The sequence below is a fragment of the Varanus komodoensis genome, unplaced genomic scaffold (assembly GCF_004798865.1).
Source record: "Varanus komodoensis strain SLA01 unplaced genomic scaffold, ASM479886v1 scaffold59_1, whole genome shotgun sequence".
Taxonomy (NCBI): Eukaryota; Metazoa; Chordata; class Lepidosauria; order Squamata; family Varanidae; genus Varanus; species Varanus komodoensis.
This window is the reverse complement of record NW_025336221.1, coordinates 1,434,980-1,456,176: the sequence shown is the minus strand read 5'-3', so window position 1 is coordinate 1,456,176 and position 21,197 is coordinate 1,434,980. Positions and strand designations below refer to the sequence as shown.

Here is a 21,197-nt window from a genome sequence, read left to right as displayed (position 1 = left end):
TCATCTGGAGGACTGTGTCCAGTTATGACCACCACAGTTCAAGAAAGATGCAGACAAGCTGGAAAGGTTCAGAGTAGGGCAACAAGGATGATCCAGGGACTGGGAACAAAGCCCTATGAGGAGAGATTGAGTGAACTGGATATGTTTAGCCTTGAGAAAAGAAGACTGAGAGCTGATGTGATAGCACTCTACAGGTACCTGAAAAGCTTTCACAAAGAGGAAAGCCAGGACCTCTTCTCGATCATCTCAGAGTGCAGAACACGAAATAATGGGCTCGAGTTACAGAAAGCCAGGTTCTGGCTGAGCATCAGGAAGAACTTCTGTCTATTAGAGCAATAAGACAGTGGAACCAATTATCTGGGAATATTGTGGGCTCTCCCACCCCAGAGTCATTCAGGATGCAGCTGGACAGCCATGCGAGAGGGATGGTTTAACTTGAAATCCTGCACTGGGCAGGGAGTTGGACCTGATGGCCCTCTGGCCCCTTCCAACTATACTTTTTTTTAATTCTTATTGCATTTTATAAATTGCTGTAAACTTCCCAGAGAACTTCTGCTTTTGAGCTGTGTAAAAATCAAATAAATAGTAATCGGCCACAAATTGATTTTTAGAGTAGCAAGAGATGAATGACTGAATGTATATGGGCAGACAAGTCTCAGAAAGAGTTTCAGGAAAGACCAGTTCTTGATAGAAAGTTGGCTGGGATCAGACCAGAAGGGCAGAGTCAAAAGGGAAAGGATCAGGGAACATGCAAGGGCTGGGTTCAGTGCCCATTAGCACAGGGAGAGCATTTCCTTGATCAACCTGCCCGTAACCACTTCCTGCTTTTTGTTTTAAAACAGTGTTGCAAAATGATTTTTATATAGCAACTGGATAGACTCCCAACAATTAGCATAAATAGCAAGAAACAGTTAATTCTCACTGAGTTCAGCAGCACATTCCCACTTAGGTGGAAGTAGCTGAGAGTAACTTTCCTGGGTACAGTTAAGCCACTGTAAGGTGCAGTAGTTCGTACTATATGCCAACATATCTGGAAAACAAACAATGGCCTACAGATTGAAAACATTCAGTGTACATGCCAATCCCCAAGAGGGGAGATGCAGAAGAGTGCAGGAACTGCAGGACCTTTGGACTAATTTCCCATGCAAGCAAAGTGATGCTCAAGCTTCTTTCTGTTGCAAAAAGAAAGAATTTCTACCCTTTGTGGAGCAAGGAATGCCTGATGTTCACACTGAATTTTGCAAAGGAAGAGGCAGGATCTTTTCACGAATCTATATTGGCCACTGGAGCATTCCAAAAAAATTCACAAGAAGATCAGTCTATGCTTTATAGACCACAGCATAAAGTAAAACCGTTTTGACATTTGACCATGTCAGTCACAAGAAGTAGAAGTGAGGGGCACTTCTCTGCAGGGGTTCTGCTCCCACTTGGATGGCAGTGTTTTGGGGATCTTGCTCTGCCACTTGAATTCTCCAGTCTGGGGTTGGCATTGTCTCCATGCATTCAACATCTGCATGAAACCCCTGAGTGGGGTCCTCCGGAGTGCATTGCCATCAGGATGCTGATGACACGCTGCTCTGCCTCTCCTTTTCCTTTGCAGCAGGGGAGGCTGTGGATGTGCTAGACCAGTGCTTAGCTGTGGCAGTGGAACGGGTGAAGTTAACAAACTGAGATGCTGTTGGTGAATGGTTCTTTTGACTGGATGGAAGGAATTCAGCCTGTTCTAGATGGACTTGCACTCCCCTTGGAGGAGCAGGTTCGTAGCTCAGGGGTGCTCCTTATGTCATCCTTGTCACTTGGAGGCCCAGGTGGCATCAGGGACTCAGGGTGCCTTCTACCAGCTACACCCCTGTCTGGGCAGAGACAACCTGTTATCAGTAATCTGTGCTCTGGTAACTGCCAGTTTAGATTACTGCAATGCACTCTGTGTTGAGGCTCTCCTTGAAGATTGTTTGAAAGCTGCAGCTTGTGCAAAACATGGCAGCCAGACTAGTAACAGGGACCAGACAATCCGATCATACAGCACCAGTTCTGGCCCTCTTATATACTGGCTGCCTATATGCTTCTGAGCCCATCTGAAAGGTGCTGGTTCTGACCTATAAAGCCCTAGACTGCTTGGGACCACAGTGCTTGATGGAATGCCTCTCCCAGCCGCCATCTTTCTAGACACTACAATCAATCTTTGGGGCCAACCTCCAGCTGCCAGCTCCAAGACAGGCTTGGTGGGTGGGAACAAGGACAAAAGATTTTTCAGTGGTGAAATGCATAACCTATTTGTGGAGAAGAAGTTACTGTTAGGACAGAATATGGAAAAGCAGAGTAGTTTTCTGTAGGCAAAGGCATCGAGCAAGGAAGTATTTTACCTCCCTGTCTGTTCAATATATCACAGAACATATAACAAAAGTAGGATTAGGAATCCTGTTAGGATCAGAGAAAGGAGAAGGAAAAGTTGGCACAGGATACATCAATAATTTAAGTGATGCAGATGATACCCTATTATTTTTTTCCTCTGTGTTTTTCTGTTTTTGTTTTTAGTGGATACAGTAAATTCCCAGGTTGAAACATTTGAGAGCACCAGAAGCCATGTAGTTTTTGGCTGCTAATATTATAAATACTTGCTCTCCAGTTAAGTTCTTTATCATCTAATTTTGTAGCCTGGATAAAATGTTTTTGTTGCCTCCTTTTTTTTTTGATTTAAAGAACATGACATGTAGTTAATTTTCTTTTAGTTACAGAAGTTTTGTTTTGACTTTGTGATGGTGTAATTGATTAATCATAGAAACGTTTTAGTAGTTTTTGGTCAGAAAAACTAGTGGTTGCCTTGTAATTTTTCCCTCACTTAAAGGGGAGTTCAGTGTACTGAAGACTTGAATGTTGTTTCATGCTGACTTGCCAGAGAAATATTTGTAAAGGTCGTTCTGCATTTTTAAAATACCACAGACTCTTTGTGGTTGGGCAAGTGCTGCCAATTCTACTTGTACTTATGAATTAGTTGTAATTATTCCTTCTCTGAGACCTTACATAAGGTTTGGTCGATTGCAAAGTAATATTTTGACCTGCATATTAGGGTTTTAGACACAGAATATTTTAAAAATATGGACTTTTGAATGTAAAGAAGTATAACTTTTGTCCATTATATTTATCATTCTGTACATTCATGATGATTACATAACTAGTGGATAATAAAATTAGGCTACAGAAGGGCCAGGATCCAATGTAACGTGGCACATGCACTGTGGCTGTCTTGGCCAGCCTGATTCTGAAAGGCCTGAGGGTTCATGGAGCCCTCCATGGGGTGATGCAACTAGATGTTAAAATGCACTGCACTTTTACACAGCATCTTTCTGTGCCAGGGCCACCCAAATTATCAGAAAAATTCACAATATCTTCTAATATGCTATTTTATTATGTTCCATGTGGCTGTTAAAATGCCAAGTCATACATTTCAGTGATTAGAAAAATTACTTTCAAAAAATACACAAGGAGATTGTTACATGCAAGGGAAAGACTATTTCTCATCCTGATAATGCAGTGGTTGGTGTAAATGGGGACCTATCATTGGAGGGCGTGAGAGGTTCTGCAGCTTGGGACCAGGCCTCTTCAAAGTCCACCTTCTCCCATACAAGCCTGCCAGGTCTTCAGCTCTTCTGAGGAGGCCCTTCTCACAGAACGAGCATTGTCAGATGTACATTTTGTAGAAAAGTGGGAGAGAGTCCGGAACGCCCTGCTGAAGGAGATTAGTTGATTCTCTCTGTTGTCTTCTCACTGGCAAGCTGATTCTTTTTTTTTTTTAATTTAGGCAAATAAGCCAATCTGCTGATGAATGGTTTTTGTTCTTAAACCAGTGCATGCTAGTTATTTTTGCTGCATTTATCTGTGTCTATCCTGTATTTCATTAAACTTTTGTTTTTAATCCTGATTTGATTGCTAGTCATTTTGAGCATTGTATTTTGGCCAGAAATGGAATGCAGATTTAATAAAGAATTAGCTCAACAGGGCAACATTTTCTGTACCATGAAACTGTAGCCTTTACAGTTTGGTTATTTCATAAAGCTGATTTCACTGGCAATAAAATCAGGCTTGCAGAAACTGCCAGTTTTATAGAACATGGATTACTACATTGTTACTAGGATTGTTTGGTGTCCTCATTCTCTTTTTAAGTTTGTGGTTCATGTCTTGGGTAAGTGTTAATTTAGTTGCAGCCTTAAACTTCTTGCAGGAGCAGATGTTGTACTGAAATCCGTGTGCTCTGGGTTACAGGTTTTCACAGTGAAACTAAAGGATTTAAAATTCAGTAGTAAACATCAGTATAACTTTCCAAATGGCTGGTAGGAGTAAGTTGTGGTGTTTTAAGCCCCAGCTATCACTGTGTTACTATATTTAAGAACTTAAATCAGCGGTGCGTGTGTTTCATTGCAGCCTCGTGTGACATGAAACTTAGCACAAGGTGCTCAAATCTGCCATCCTTGTAACATCAGTGTTCAGAGTTAAGATACCAAGCATCTTCCAACTCTCATGATAAGACAGATATGCTTAAAGATCGTTTGGGGAATGACTGGTAGCTGGACAAGGAGAGCAGATTTATATTGATAACTGTAATCATGTGGATTTAGACACCTTATCCCGCAACCGTGGTAAACAGAACGGACTGCGTAAAGTGAGCAAATCTGTCTAAGTTCCTGTCTGTTCTTGGCACAGAATTACTTTCGTACAAGGTGTTGCTCATTTTTAGACCAAACTTGATCCTATCACCTAAATGCCAAAGAAGGCAGGATTATACTGTTCATGCAAAGTAGAGAAGACTGCTAGATTTTGCTAATGCATGTGGCATGGAACATATAAACGGAGAATTCTTACATATTTGGTCTTTGTTGAAGGCAGGTTCTATTTCGTGTTTGATTTTTTTTTTTAAAATGGGTTCTCTCTTATCTACACATTCAAGGCTGTGATAACAGGGAAGTGGTCAGAGAGGTAGCACTGTGTCCCCAAGGAAAGAAAGGCTGGCAGTTAATGAATTGGGATGAAAGGACTGTGAGCAGGGGTTCATGTAGGAGTAGTGAAGAAAATGCGATGCTGTGGAGAGGAACCAGCATGGCAAAGAAGGAAACACAGGGAGTGGTTTGAAAAGAATTTGAAGAGAACAAGTATTGAAGGAGAATCAACAATATAATGGAAAAAGTAGCCAATGTGCCTGAGGAGGTGGACAAAAGGAAGTTGATAACAACTGAAAGGAGATGATTAGCTTAAGGAATATTGTTCAAAGATGTGAAAGATTTACTCTTCCTGGACAGAGGACAAAAGCTGGTCAGGGAGAGAAGTTATATTAAAACTTGAATCGACCTTTTGGACCAAAATGAAGGGAAAAAAGTGTGTGAGGGGGTGAAAGATGAGGAAAAGAGGGAGGGAGAAGGAAATAGAAAAGGCAATGTTTGAGAGGATGGTGATTATGGAGAATTGTTTTGAGTACTTCAGAAAAGACTTCGGTAGTAACTGAAAATACTTCAGTTCTGTGCATATTAATAATTATGCTTTCAAAGAAAAGGTATGCATAGCTATTTCTGAACATGTTGCCATTAGCTACTCCTTCATGAAGCCAGTCTTTCTCAAAGCAAGATAAAGTTTTTATTGTGATCATCCCGTAAGAATTTTCTTTCTCCTCCAAGGTGACTGATGAATCCATACTCCAGGTTTGGATGAGGAACAGCTCAGAGCCAATTCAAGGCAGCTTAGAAATTACTTTTAAAGCATCATGGTGTTGTTCTTTGTAAAACAAAGCAATGAAAAGGTATTTTTAAAAAATATCTTATTAATCTACCCATTTTCATCTTATGAGATTTTACCTTGGCCCATTTCTATTTGCCTCTTGGTCCTAATCTGCTCAAAACACTAAGTCGATTTCATATTGGATCTCTTGTTTATATGTTGCCTTTAATTAAGATGCACTTTTTCATTAAAAAGAGTGTACAAAATATAGTTTAGTAAATACTGAAAGCATTCCAATGTTAACTGCCCATATTGTAATTAGGAAATGAGAAACCCCTGTGGGTGCCGGCATGCAGCTTTCTGCACTTGCCAGCTAAATCAGTACTTTTAGCAACAACAAGGACAAGAACAGTGGGCAGCAATCAAGCCCAGAAAGCTTGGTAACCATATTTTGTTTTATGTTATAGGTTCCTTAATACAAAATATGAACTTAAAATTCAACATAAAATAGATGTTTTCCCTTAACAACCTAGTTTGTGCATCCGGTAATGTGTTTGTCTCACACTTAATGAAGCTACTAGGACACACCAACAGCATTGTTTTAATGCATAGGAAATAACACTTAATATAAAGTTAAAGTGATTTATAGGTCCGATGAATGCCCTTAACCAAGTTTACAAGATGTCAAAGGGCAGGATATGTTGGAGGGCATTGATTCATAGCATCACCACAAGCAGGAAACAGCTTGTTGCTACTTAACAACATGTCCTTATGTTTATTAATTGCATTCTAAAGGTATAACACTGCCAAACTATTTAATGGATATCATGAGAATTGTAAAGAGTTGCGATTTGGTTTTATTTTACTGGCTAGCATATGTTGTCTAAAAAAACAGCTTTTTTTATAGGTTGCTCTTTCTTCAGATAGGTTGTGAGTAGTTTAAAACCACAGCTGGCAAGGTTGGCCAGGATCTGCTTCTCCATTCAACCCAAAAGAATGAAACCTCAACACCCTGCTTAGAGTTGCTACATTCATGGCCATAACATGCATTTCACTTTAAATTCTTTCTTCCTCCTATATAGATCCCACTGCACACCAATTGCAAAAGCCATCTTACAGTGAAAAAATATTGATGGTTCAGGAGCATTTTCTCTTTGTGTTCTTGATATGGTGGCCCTGGTTCCTGCTTTACAGAGGACAGTCCTCTAGTTGAAAGGCTGGCAGCAGAATTGGCTTTCTTGGAAAGGCATATTGTATTTGAGTAGCTGCCTAGTCCAAGTCCAGATAAAAAATGAAGAGCCCCAAGGAGGGAAAGCTGGGAGAGGCCCTGAAAGTGCTTAACATCACCCAGCAGGTAATGCCAGGTCAGTATACAAGTCACCTGGTCACACTCTGCTGCACAGAGTTTTAAAGCATTTCTCTTTAAATGATTTCTAAATTTGCATCCATGTGTGCAAATTAGCAGATGCACATTTTATGCAAGTCAGTGTCCTCTTTCAGCATCTTCTATGGTGATGCATTTCTTTTAAGACTTCCTATTCTCTGGACTTTTCACTTGAATGAACAGGCCACAGCTCAGACAATATTCTAATACTGAACGCTATCACTGAGGCCATACTTATAGAACTCAGCTAGAGAAACATTTAATTGGTTAAACAGATCTCAGTAATTGGGCAGCATTTCTGTCATCCTTTAAGATCACTGCTGTGGCCTCCCAACATTGCCTGAGGGACCAGAGTATGACTCAGAGACCTAGCTCTGAGTTTTTCTGACCTTGGAGCTGGGACTCCAAAAGTTGAATCTCCCCCCACCCCCCCACACCAGCTGCTTCTCCAAGGTTGCAAATCTGCCTCAAGGAGGTGGAAGAAGGGAGAGGAGACTGAGCCCAACAGCTTGCATTCTATGTAAGCAGTACCCAGGCCTCTCATCTCCCCATCTGCTGGAGATAAAATTCAGAGTGCAAAGATTGCTTGACTTGTACCATAAGTTGGATGTTGCATAAGCCTCTGAGATCAGAAACCTGTGTGTATTTAGGATGGAGGGCATTGGATTGTGTCTTAAATTGCTTTTGTGCTGCATTAAAAGGAGAGTAATGATGGGAAAGAAGTGATTTTATTGCAGACAGGCAACAAGCTCTGTGAAGTTCACTTGCCTTATCTATGAAAGGTAAGCTAATGAAAGTTGTTCAGAAAAGAATAACAGAATGCTTGTGGTATGAATAGAGGAGGCAAAGCATCGCTCTTCTTCAATTGTCTTCTGTTTCCCGGTCAGATAGTCAAATGGCCATCACACCTGCCTCCTTGTGTGTCCTTCAGCCCAGTAATAAGCCTCCTTTCGGACAGCTGAGGAGCACATACATCGTTTCAAACTAGTTGTACAGCATGTGTGATTCTGTATTCACAGCTGCATCATGCATCAGGTGGCCTGTAAAATTTGGGAGGATATTTGCTTATCTTGAATACTGTTGATTCCTATTAGTGTGAAGGGAATGTGGGAAAGAGTAAAACACAGTGCAAATATCAATGGTATGTGAGCTAATATGCTTCTTCCATATATAATTTTCAGTAATGCAACCCTAATGTCTCGTTAAAGAGCAGAAAATCAGTCCTGGTGTTCTCAATTTAGATGTTAATTGCTTTTTATCACACTGGGAGAAGCCTTTTAAAATGCTTTCCAACCTTCACACAACACTGTAAACTGTTGTTCTCAATGAGCGTACTATGTTTAACATAGTTACAGATATGTATAATATACTTAGTTTTCCAGGAATGTTTCTGTGTCACTTTTCAAAATAATAGCAAGCTTATTATTGGCTGTATTACTTTGCTTTCCTCTGTGCTTTTGAGTGTCTATCCTAAGAGCCATACATCAAGCTGCAGAAGCTATTTTTTTCAGCCACGGCATCTGGTATCTTGGCACAATCCAAAATCCTTTCAGGCAGTTTTGGAATTGGCCGACTATAGATTTGTTGCATTTTTTCCTTGCTGATAGGTTGTCGCCACATTTCATATGCTGCTTTTTCCTTGGCCAGATAAGTATCAGTGCTGAGGAATTCAGTAAATACAGACCCAGTACAGTTAAGATGCTTGGTTTAAATTAGTCTTTTATTAACTATGCGGTGTTTGAAAGAAGCAACTTTTTAGAAATTGAATGCTTTTTGTAACTCATGCTTTAGGAAATACTAACAGGAAAGTAAATTATTGTTGTGTTTGAGACAGCTTTACCCTGACATACTGGCAAAATGCAGTGAGTAATCCTTTCTGTTAGAGTAGTACAAGTAATATGGTTGAAGAAGATGCTTTCTCAGTTGAGTTTTTGCTGCATCTTCATGCTGGATGTGCTATTTAAAAAGAGAAGTAGAGATGTAGAATACATTTCTAGCAGTTGGTATCTATTGCCACAGAGTCCCAAGGTGATTTCCAGTAAAGTTTCAACATTGTTATTGCGAAGCAAAAATTTCTAAGTAATAGTTCTGTGCAGTGACTTCTTCGGAGCAGATGAAATCAGCCAGTCACTTGCTCTACTGATCCATGGCTTCTCTCTTAGTTATAGGCTTTTCCAGCTGTAGATGTAATTCTGTAGACAGCAGGAATCTATTTAAAATGCCCCAACCTACCTCATGCTAGACCTCTGAAACCAGGACAGATCGAAGCATCAGCTGAGTGTCCTCTGAGCAGGTTTCCAACCCTGCTATCATGTGCTTATTTTCCTACCTTAAGAGGAAAACAGCCCCACAAATACCCAGTGGGGGTTATTTTTAAGACAAGAAGGAGTTAGAGGTGGCTGTTGCTTTCTGAGGAGCCAACAAGTTGCAATAATTAATGCAAATCAAAACTATTTAAAGGGCTGAAGCTCTTCTCAGATCTCCCACCACCTCCAGTTTTCAGAGGAGAGCAGAGGAAATTTCTAACAAGCTTTAGAGAGAGTGTAGCAAATTGGTCTTCAATTGCTGGTCAATTTTCCATGGTTACTTAAAATTTGGCAGTTCCATCTATATTCCCTCTGGGAATTTTGGAGGGGTGAGGACCACTTAAAAATGTACGTTATAACAATTAGGATGTAAGCACATCAGATCAAAAGTCCAGTTAATCCACCATTCTGTTCACACTGACCAACCAAATGCCTTACAGAAGTGAGATCAACGTTGACCTGTCCATTGTCACAGGCCTCAGAATACCAACAATTTCTGTTCAAAGAAATATCCTTTGAAATAATTATTGGATTATTAGGTTTTATTGTTGGGAATTGCCTTGCCCAGGGCCCTTGGGTAGAAAAGCGGGATATACATGAAATTTTAAAGGATAACAGAAGCACAACCTACAAAGAGTGACTAACCACACCAAACAGCAACAATATATATGGTTAATTGTTTTTATTAGATTGTTTCTGTATGTTGTTCTGCCTCCCTCTAGAGGGACATGTAGGTATTTTAGACAGTTCCCCATTCTGGCTATTCTTAATATTATAGAGACTTAAAAACCTCATTTGTTAAAAGGTTTGAACTGGTGGAGGCACGAAAAATATGTATACATGTCTCTTCTTCAGAGAGCAGCTTTTCATGTGGATAGTGCTCATTAAGAAGCAGCTTCAGCATGTGGCTGGTCTGAGGTACGATCGGAGGTGGGTCACTATTTGGGGATAAAAGTAGTAAGCTATTTTCTGACCACAGAAATCTGAGGTGGCTTAGCCTTGTGGTCAGGAGCTGCAGCATCTCAACAACTGAATATTTGAATATGGTCTTAATTAGCCCATTAACAAGAATTAAAACATTGTCTTAATTATCTTGCATCTAATGAAGTAGGCTCTTGCCTACTGCAGCTTATAGCGCTATCAATTATTGTTCAAGTCATTATGGACTGCTGTCCTTTTGGTGTTCCAGACTAACATGGGTGTTCTTTTGGAACCTCATTTATCAGCAGGGTTGTAACGTTATCAAATGTTTCTTTCTCAAGATAAATAAGATTCCTCTTGAGTTGAATAATGCTCTAAAGCTGGTGCATTAATATGCTTCTGCAGTGCCAATGTGTGAGATTTTATTTTACCTCTTCTTTTCTAGCCACATTCTCATTTTATAACTTAACTTGGACCTGTTCTATACATTGGTGTTAAAAGGTTTTCAGTGATGTGCTAAATGTGTTTCTTTTCATATATTTTGTAAAGTTGAAGGGAATTTTTTTGACAAACACAGTTGCACTAAAATTACAGTTGCTACTTTTATTATTTGCAACCATGCTTAAATATAACTCACCATAAGTATTTGCAAAGCTTACCCACTCTCCTCCTATTGAGATGTATCTTGGTTTCAAAACTAAATCTTAGTTTCAAAATTTCCTTTCCTGGCCTGGCCCAGGGAAAGCTGCTTAGACTGAATGTCCTTTCTCTGACTTTCCTCTTCTCCATCATGTATCATGCTTTTAAAAAGTTAGTTAGCTACCACTGCTCCCATAGAAATGTTGGGTTATGCCTAGTCAGACTATTGGTCCATCTGCTCCACTATTGACTTCTGGATCCTCCAAGGTCTCATCTTTCATGTCACATCCTGCTGGAGATGCTGGGGATTGAAGCTGGAGTCTTTTGCACATGAAGTGACTACAGTCTCGCCCTTACACAGCACAATTGTAAGCCCATAGAATATGTAGCAGCTGCTTAGGATCCTGGAGGCATTGTTTTATTCTAGAATTCTCACAGGCTTTCCCTTTCCTGCAGGATATGGATTCAAGCAATGCTGCTTGTTTTGGAATGCCTTTCAGATATCCTGATGAACAAACTAGCTAGAAGTGGGCTAGACTGAACAATTTTCAGGTGGATCCACAGTTGACTACAGAATCAGACTCAAAGAGAGTTTCTCCATTACACCTTTCAAAAGTGGGTTTGCACTGCTAAGGTTAACCATGGCAGGAGCCACCTGTGGTGGTGGTGGTGGTGGTAGTAAAGTGAATTGTGGTTTGTAGCCTCCTCCTCCCTTCCCTAGTGAGCCTGAATTAGCCAGAGTAGTTGATGAAGAGAGGTGGCCACAGCTTCTTCCTTCCCCAGCTCACTCGTTCTCCCTCTCTCTCTCTCCCCACTCCCTCTACATGTGTCTGTCTGTCTTTTCCTATCTCTTTCCCCCCTGAACCTCCAGTCAAAAGGCAAAAGGTAGCATACCCCTGAACATAATGTAGTCATCCACCACACAGTCAAATGGCCCTTGTTACAAAGAATCAGGAATATTAAGTCTACTGGGTGCGAGGGAGTTGGCAACTATTTTAAGAGGAAAAATCTGTTTATTTAAATACTTAAATGAGTTTTCCATTTCAGGAACAGGCAAAATATAAGAGAGCCTTTTTAGGACCAATAAAGAGTTTTGTGTCTTTTTATTTATTAAGTAAAAAATGTGTCTCTTCTTTTTCAGGATCCCAGAAGCAAGCACAAGTTCAAAATCCACACATATGGAAGCCCAACATTTTGTGACCATTGTGGGTCATTGCTTTATGGACTTCTGCACCAGGGGATGAAATGTGACAGTAAGCATGCTTTCCAGCCTGTTAAATCATATTCTTAAAAATTAATGAAACCTTTAGACACTGGCCAAATGCCTGGCAGGAAAATGTTATTTCAGTTAGTCTGAATTACAGGCATAATTGTCCATTTCGATTTAATATTTGAATACATTTAGCAAAATAGTGTAAATGAATGGAGCCTTCTCCAAGGTTGATTTGGCGGCAGCTAAATGTTAATGGAAACTTACTGGAAGAGAAAACTAGTACATTCAATCAGCATCTGGCCTGAAACATTGTGGTAAAAGTCTGAGTTTTAAAAAACATCATTATTAAATTGAACTTGTAGCCGCATATTCTTTTTATCCTCCCTGCCAGCCACTGCCGTCTTGATCATGTTTAAAATTGCATCTCTGATTATGGGCAGCAAGACAGAATTACATGGTATGAATCTTCTTGGATAGGAGATACAAACTGGTTTGTGACTTCCTCTAATAGCATCACCTGTTCCGAACTCTTGGATCTCAGCCTCATTTTCTGAGGAGAGCAAACCCTTGGTCAAAGCAGCTACCAGTTGGGAGGGCTGTACAACTGCAGTCACCATTTTGCCCACCTGAGAATGCTTTCTCCTAATGCAAAAGGGATGGGCACAACTCTAGACCGAGACAACAGTGCCAGCCGTGGTTGGAAAGCCGGGCTGGAGCTGTCCAAAGAACCACAGTGGTCAAGTGCTGAGGAGGACATTTTGCAGAAGAAATTTAGTTCCAACACAGTGACAAATCCCGAAGAAGGGATGCTATCACAAGGGTAAGCTGGTTTGCTTTTGTGTCTGTCATCATGATGCTGCAGGAGAAGTCATCATAAATGGAGGACTCGCACAGGGTGGTCCTATGTACCTTCAATCCCTGTCTTCCTGTGGCAACATACAAGCAGGGAGAATTTCTGGCTTGCTCCCTGCAAGTCCATTGCTGGAAATTGCCACTATAGACACCTTTTTTCAGAGGACCTCCACGCTTCACCTGTGATGCATTAGCAGTACCAGTGTACTCAGGGCCACCTCCTTGGTCCCTTATTTAGAAGCTGGCTGATATAACAAGTCTCAAGTGTACACTGAATTAATCTTTGCATTCTCAAGAGGAGTTCTAGTTCTTTCTCTAATGTGAGATTTATTAGGTTCAGATGTTGAATGTATGGACAGCATTGGGCATGAAGAATCATTCTTCCTGTTCTCTTTAGATCTCAGACTGCCTAGTCACTGTGAACAGCTGGGGGTTTTCAGTTTTTTCTCTACCCTAGGTTTTGGCCTCCTTCAAGGCAGAGTAGCAAAATTCTTCTGTAGTTCCATCTTTTCATCTAGTGTGATCTCTTACCTTTCCTAAAATGGTCACCAAGATGTACAGTGCCTTAAGAATGCTCCAGTACAAGATGTCGTTCTCTTAGGCTACGGTTCTTTAGGCAAGGTAGAAACCTAGCAATGAAACCCTTAATGTTAACGTTAACCCTTTGATGTTATCAGTTAAGATGCTCAGATGTTCGTTTCAAATAAGGTGGCATGTCAGGTTCTGCGGAAAACTAATCCAGTTTCTTCTTCTAGGATAGCAAACTACTTAACACAAGGAAAACGTATAACAGCTGTTGTTGGAAAGTACACAAACCTCTGTCTCTCTGTATGTTTTCTGTTGAACTCCTCATCAATAGCTTTAAAAATAGTAAACCCTCACAAATGACTAATTTACAGGCTATCTGGGGATTCTTTAGCGGCTTTTCAGGACCAATGATAAGAAACTACTTCACTGCCTGAGGTGATGGAGGAGGAATAAGATGTTTTCATCTAAAGGATTTCTGTCTGGGAATGTACCTTTGCTTCTGAATCTTCCCTGTGTTTCCATCTTCAATATATACACATCACAAAAATCTCTTGTCCTCCATAGTTGCTTGACCTGTGTTCTGGCAGACCAAGGTATCAACTGTATGATTCAGCTGCTCCATGTTCTTGGAGTTTGATTCTTTCAAGGTTGACTATTATAGGCCCATTTGAGACTCTACTTCATGCGAGAGCAAGCCTGAGAAAAGAGATGGATGAAGTTCTGCCAGCACAACTTTTTGTAGGCTGTCACTTCTGTATGCCTCTGTGTTCTTTGCATGCCTGGGCTTGCCTTTCCACAGGACCCTGTCATGGTTTCTGAGGAGATGCCTGTGTCTGTGAGGGCATCCACACTGCCCATCACTCAGGCCTAAATGTGTAATACTTGTATTTCTAAGAACTGAAAAGACGTTTTTTCTCTTTACAGAGGAAATTTACTGGTGAGGAAAGTGCTTTTCTACACTTTGATTAAAATCAAATAGGGCCACCAGAGGCTAGAAAATAATATATTAATTATATATATTATATTTGGGCTGCATGTTAGCCATTCTGCTTTTCAAACTTTCAGGAAATGAAGCGCCTTGTTTCTTTCTGGACATCTTCCCAATCAAGTCAAGGTCTAGATTGTATTTCCCAAGCTGTGTTGCTTAGGGAATAGGAATTTGTTCTCTTGGAATTACAGAACTATCCATCAGGGGAATGTCATTCCTCAGAGAACACAACCTAGGGCTCCTCCTCGGTTCAGTCCCTGCGTAGTAGCAGAGGGTATTGAATCACATGGTTAGGAATCAGGAAAGATTGCAGTGTGCAAAGATCATTCATGAATGGAGAGAGAGCTTGTTCCTCCTTGTCAGTTATCTTTCTGTTTATTGTTAATGTTGTAATCTGATTGCTGACCTTTCTTGTCCTACGTGTCCAACTGGATTCTACATTCTTGACGGCTTGGATGCTGCTCGGTAACAGAACCTAGTGCCCTTTAGATGCTTTGGACTTCAAATCCATTGACCCTGGCCACCTTGACAAGAATGCTGGGAATTGTAGTTAAAACATCTGAAGATCACTAGATTGGAAAAAGCCATTTTATAGATTTCTCTGTTCTGGAAGTTTATAATTTAGGGAATATAACATGTTTTATGTTCATAAAGTAACAAAGTGACTGTACAAAGCACTAATAAAAAGCATTGCAAATTTTTCAATATTCACCAAAATATCTGACATTGAAGGGTTCTCATTTCTTCTTCCTGGAAGAATTTTTTTCCCCATGGCTTTCAAATGTCCAGAAATAAAGCATTTCTAGAAGAGAGAAGACACAAATACAGATAGTTTTCTGTTTTTGTTTTTAACTGAATATGGAATATTTGGGCATGAGTCTATAAACTCAACATTTTCCTATCATGTTTTCTTTATCATGTCATAAAGGGAAAGATCACCATTTATAAGCTGTGTGGATAGACTCCTACTTTGTCATAAATAATGATGTAACTCCAAGGCATTTCCAGTCTTTAGGATTTCTGCCCTTGCCAGTACTGGGTAATGAATGATACAGAAGAGTTTCTTTTCTGATTTGCAGCCTGCGATATGAATGTTCACAAACAATGTGTAATAAATGTCCCAAGTCTTTGTGGAATGGATCACACAGAAAAAAGAGGGAGGATCTATTTGAAGGCTGAAGTGAATGGGGACAAGCTGGAAGTCACAGGTAAGACGGATGTGTAGGAGTGCTGGGTTCTCTTTGGAACTCTTGTTAAATTTGCAATATTCCTGTTAATTTTTTAATAGTCTTTATTTACACCATGGCAATAGTATATTTAACTTAAAGACCAGAGTTAACATAGAAAATAGCTTGGTAACAACCAACTAATCATAAAGTACACAGATATCAGCAATAAGAAAGTTCATGAGAATAGTTTACTTTGTCATTGAAACACATGTTTCATGCAATCAGCATTTCAGCTTTATTGATTAAAATTACAAAGAAAAATTCTGAACGAGCAGCAAGATTCCCCTGGACTTCTGGACTCTTCCCCGTCAAAGACAGCTGCTTCCTGTGGCTGCTATAACATTTGGCAGTGTTTTTTCCTGAGCCAAATGTTCTTCTGTGCAACATTTAAAATGCACTTTGAGGAAGGCACTGCACCATTCCATGACTTTTGTTGTTGCTCTTTTAGATCTGCATTTGGCTATATGTTTTATCAGTACTTTAGATGCTGCCATTTTGTTGACTCACGTGTGATTCTTATAACATTTAAGGGCCAGTTGACCATCTTTGCCCATCATACTAAATCACTCTGTAAATAAGTCACAGCAGGATGGTCATTTGCAGAACTACCCATGGTGCACCTGACAGATGATCAAGCTCACTGTGGGTGGTTCTCCCCCTCGGTCCTGCAGCTGGTGCCTGTGTCCTTGTGACAGAACCTTTCTTGTTGTCTTCCCCTCTCTGCTCCAGTAACTAGCCTTTTTTCTTTACTCAGTTTTTCTTCTCATTTTGAAGTCTCAGTGCTGATCAGTTGCATTGCTTACCTCTCTCCACCTGCCTCCCACCCAGAAAGTTGCACGGTTGTGTGGGTAATTTTTTGAAAAGTCAGTCATTTCCAAGTGTGCTCTTCCAGCTGTCTGATGCATGTAATGTCTGGTCAATATCCTTGTCTATTTCAGCTGTCAAAGTAACTGGCAAATGCAGTGGATGATTTGCAAACAGTTGCAGATCTGTTTCAATTACACACAATTGCAAATCACCCATAAAGGTGGGGGGCAACCAGATCTCCCAGTCCATTCAGTGTAATCCTCTTGATTCAAGTGCTGAATGGACAGTTTTCAATGGCTTCCACTATTTTGACCCTTCCTTGGGGCTCTGGGTGATTTCCAGATGTGTATAATTGAAATAGATTGCTTGGGCATCAGTGGAGGGGCTGCCACTGGAGGTGGCATGGCATGGTTCCCAAGAGTGACAGAGGGTTTTTGCCATTCTTAGCAAGTGGCTCGCTAGCCACTAGCTACTCCCCAGAACCCATGCTGAAATTGGTCTCCCGGGTTTGGCAATGAAGCAACCCAAGGCTGGGCATGCAACCCTTAGAAGAACTGAAAAGTTGTTAGGGTGGCTTATTGCCCCAAAATAGGCCCACCTGTAGGTAGCAGTCTGTGTTTGGACATTAGAGCAGTCCAAGGTTTGTTACCCATGTTAGCTTGATGTGTCATGTGAACACAGGGTGTTGTGTCCCCGTCTTTTTACAACTTGCTTACATCAGGGATCCTTTGTCTACCCATCTGGTATAATCTCCAATGTAACTTGCTTTTCAGCATCAAATACAGTCTTTGGTTGAAAAGGGAAGAACTACTTGAACTTGGATTGCATGAGAGCAGATGCTGATTTTGACAGAACACAAAAGCACTTGGCCTTCTTCTTTGGCTTAATGCAACTTTCCACACCTGCTAGTCATGAAAAACAATCAGCATTGACATATACCCTGGAAGACAACATTGCTAAGACAAAGTGCCAGCCCATGGAGGAAGCCTTGTATAGCCCTCCATTTCCAGAAGAGTCTAACGGCCACTTCAGATGAGTGGTGCTTGTCCAGAGGATTGAGGTTATGCCACTGTGCACCAGCCAGGCACACACAACCAAAGGATCCTGCCAGCTGGTTGCAGTGCAGCAGTGATTGATGGTTTGTGTTAAAGAGGAAGCAAGAAGAAAAATAGGTCCCAATCACATAGCGTCAGATCATGGTTCAGTGCTGTGTCTAGAGCAAGTCAGTTTGTCAAATTGTGTCAGGCATTATCACACATTAATATCCTTTACAAAAAAAACAAACAGGTATTTGAAGCCTCCCTTCCTATTTGTACATTCTCTCTCTTGCACTCCCTCCCTCCCCTTCTCCCACTCTTTTCGCTCTGCTATGCTTCAAATTAAAACATTTAGGTGTAGACATCTTTGAGCAAGATCCAACACTGTCATTCCACGAACTCAAGTAGTGCTGGTGGAGCTCCACTGAACCTTTCTGGTGTGCAAGCAGTTGCTTGTTAGATCTGTGGAACTGCTTGTGCAATCAGAATGTGCAACAGCTAGTGCAATAGATGGTCCAGCAGGTGCAAAGATCCTGTGCAGCCAGTTGTGCAATGGGCAAAAGCCTTTGCATCAGCAGATTGCAATCTGAGTCATTCAACCAGTTGCAATTTATCTGTTGCAAAACTAAATGGCCCTGTTAGCCTCACAGAGAGTATAGTTTGTCCATCCTTGATTCAGGCATTCTGGGAAGGGAGAAAGTTAAACATCCCAAATTTTCTTTCCTTCCCTGCAGAGAAATCCAGAGAACTGGAATTTCTGGAGGGAATGGATACGAGAAGATTTAAATTTCCTCCCTGCTCCTGGAACTCTGTAGTTCCAATCTGCATCTGTGCTCTCACACTCAGTGATAATTATTAGTATTATGCAGTGTTAATATATTTTATTTTGAGTTTATGGCTTTTGAAACTGTGGCGTGAAACTTCTGTTACTGCTAAATTTGTATTGACTTCCACTTGGGGCCAAGAGCTTGAGTTGATTAATGCAAAGGTGATGCTATATTTTCTCTAGTTCCTGTTCCTTTTTTCCTGCTGATCTTAGCATTTAATTGAGTGTTACATGATGAAGATTCCTGGAGGAGGCTGAATCAGATTTCCACTTGCTCTTAAAATGTTCTTTTGTGCAGCGGAATAAGGCTTGCCTTGCCTGATGGCCTGAGGCAAAAAGAGGCAGCTATACTGGAATGTTAATATTTTGAGTTGGTTGGTGTTGGGTACGGAGTTGACAGTGTTGCACTGAGACCTTGGCACTGCCAGAGGAACAGCTGTCCACCCACTGCTCAGCTTGCTTCTGCACCTCATAGTTTATATTTTCCCTGTAGTATTCTACTTCTCCTTTTTCTGTCTCCCTGGCAAACCCTAGACTTTTAAAGTTAAAAGAAAGAGAAGATGTAGGATTTTCAGCCAACGTTGTACATACAGAGCGGAGCCCGAAGGGCTGATTTTCATATCCCAGTTCCTAAGTCATTCTGGGTGTGTGGGCTTTTCTCTTGAGTTGCGTTTTGATTTGAGAAACTCACTGCTGGAGGCAATATGTGACTTCTGCCCCTCCCTGATTTCTGATTCTTCCAACATAAATCTGGTGTGTGTGTGTTTCAGTCACAGTTCTCCCCCCAAGACTGTCTTGGGCTCAGTGTCCTTCCAGGATGAAGAGCTGCCACCTTCGAAGAGAAAAGGCAGCCCCTACTGGGAGCAGCATCTCTCCCTGCTTGAGGTTGTGGAATGCCATAGCACCCAGTACCCAGAGGCCAGCCTGGGGGAAAGAGTGGTCCCCTTGCCACCAGTGCCACAGGCAGGAGAAGAGAAAGAAGACCCTCCTTTGCTGCCAGCAGTGAGGCCCTTGCCCACCTACCCAGGCAGCCACGCAGTCGCCCTCTTCATTGCTGCTGGGAGCTAACCTGGCAAAAGCAGGAATGGGACCTTGCTGGATAGCTCAGTGGAAACATGCACCAGTGTTGGCATCTGGGAAAAGGACCAATTCCATGCTAAGGGTCCCTAGGAAAGAGATCATAAATAAAATTGCTGACATCATAATGCCTTTATTACAGACCTTGAAATACAGAGTGTGCAAATCTGGTTGCCACATCTTTGAATAGTTGCTCTAGGGCTTGAAAAGGTGCAGAAAAGCACCGCAAAATGATTACAGGAGAGCTGGTCTGGAGCAACTCCTCTACAAAGAAATATTATAATAACTATTATACTATTTAGGGCAGGGAGTGTTTTGGGGATTCTTCATTTAGAAAAAGGTGTGTAAGGGAGAATGTGATAAGTTTATAAAGATTATGCACTTGTGGAGAAAGGTGTATAGAGAGGGGTTTTGTTTTGTTTTTCCTTATCATATAATACCAGAACCTGAAGCTATCAGATGATGCTGATTGGTAGAAGGTTTCAGGACAGATGAAAAGGTGACTGTCTTTGTACAGCACATAGCTAGATAGCTAGATAAAAACTTTATTGGGGTCAAAGACCAGCTGCATTCAATAAATACATAGATTTAAAAAGAAGAAATTACATAAGATTGTCTATATTAAAATCCCACTTGGATTAATAAATACTTTGACACAATATCAGTTATCTTAAATCGGTGACCTTCCCAGACTTTGTCCTTGTCCGCTTTACGCCCCCCTCCTTTAACTCTGAGCGAACGCAATTTGCACAACATAAGACTGAAGGGAGAGTACAGAGAGTATTCCAAACAAATCAGGTCATAATGTTCTTCTCAAAGAAAGATGCTCAACTCTGGACAAATAAGGAAAGAGTCCTTACCTCTCTGACAGCACATAGGTATTAACTGTTAAATTCACTACTTCATGAAGTGGTGACAGCCACCAACTTGGAAGGCGTGTAGACCAGGATGCCTCAGTTTCTGGAACATTTGGGAAACAGCTCATTGCTGCTATATTCAAAGCAGGGGACTCTGGTTGCCTTTAGGTACCCAGAAAACTGAAATTCAGTGAACAAAGTAGCGCAAGGCACACTGATTATTGGAACAATTGGAAAGAGGCATCTTTGCAGTCAGCAGTGAAAGCCTGAGGCATTTTTGTCGCAGTGATAGATCAAACGTGGGGTGAGCCAAACTGCTCATGAAGTGGAATGTTGGACTCTGGGAGTTTGGTTCCTGCTCCACACACTTGAATCAGATGTGAATTTGCCGGGGGGAGGGTAGATAGCAGCCAGGAACCTGCATCCATCCTTACAGAATGCAAGCGTTTTCGACTTCATGTGTTGCATGTCAATTGACGTGATGTATTTGTTGTCACTGACTTACGGTAACCTTATGGATGAAAGCCCTCCTTGGCAGCCCTGCTCAGCTCTTGTAAATTCAAGGGTGTGCCTTTCTTTATGGAACCAATCCATCCTGTGTTTGGAAAATGATATATAGCACAAGTTAAACAATGGAGGGCAAGGTTTTTTTAATCTTTTTAGTTAGCTTTGCTTTTTTATTTCAAAGGGAGCACGAGTAGTGCAACATTCCAGCCTTGGGCTTTCATGGAAGTTCAGCAAAAAGGAGAACATTCCAAAACTGTGGGGCCACATTTCTCTCTGTATGAGAATATATTTATTTATTGTGTAAATTTATACCTCAGCTATAT

The 21,197-nt window shown here is 41.1% G+C and overlaps 1 protein-coding gene across 3 annotated transcripts in view; it reads left to right on the top strand.

The window, feature by feature from the left end:
- The window catches only part of PRKCA (protein kinase C alpha), a 218,587-nt gene that overhangs the window by 120,368 nt on the left and 77,022 nt on the right, over positions 1-21,197 (top strand). For 2 of the 3 annotated variants that reach the window (XM_044449503.1, XM_044449502.1), the window contains exons 4-5: positions 12,095-12,206; positions 15,614-15,742. In XM_044449503.1, coding sequence (XP_044305438.1) covers positions 12,095-12,206; positions 15,614-15,742 — 241 coding nt within the window. Of the gene's footprint in view, positions 1-5,599; positions 5,786-12,094; positions 12,207-15,613; positions 15,743-21,197 lie in introns of those variants that run through there. The other variant, XM_044449504.1, reaches the window with a different exon arrangement.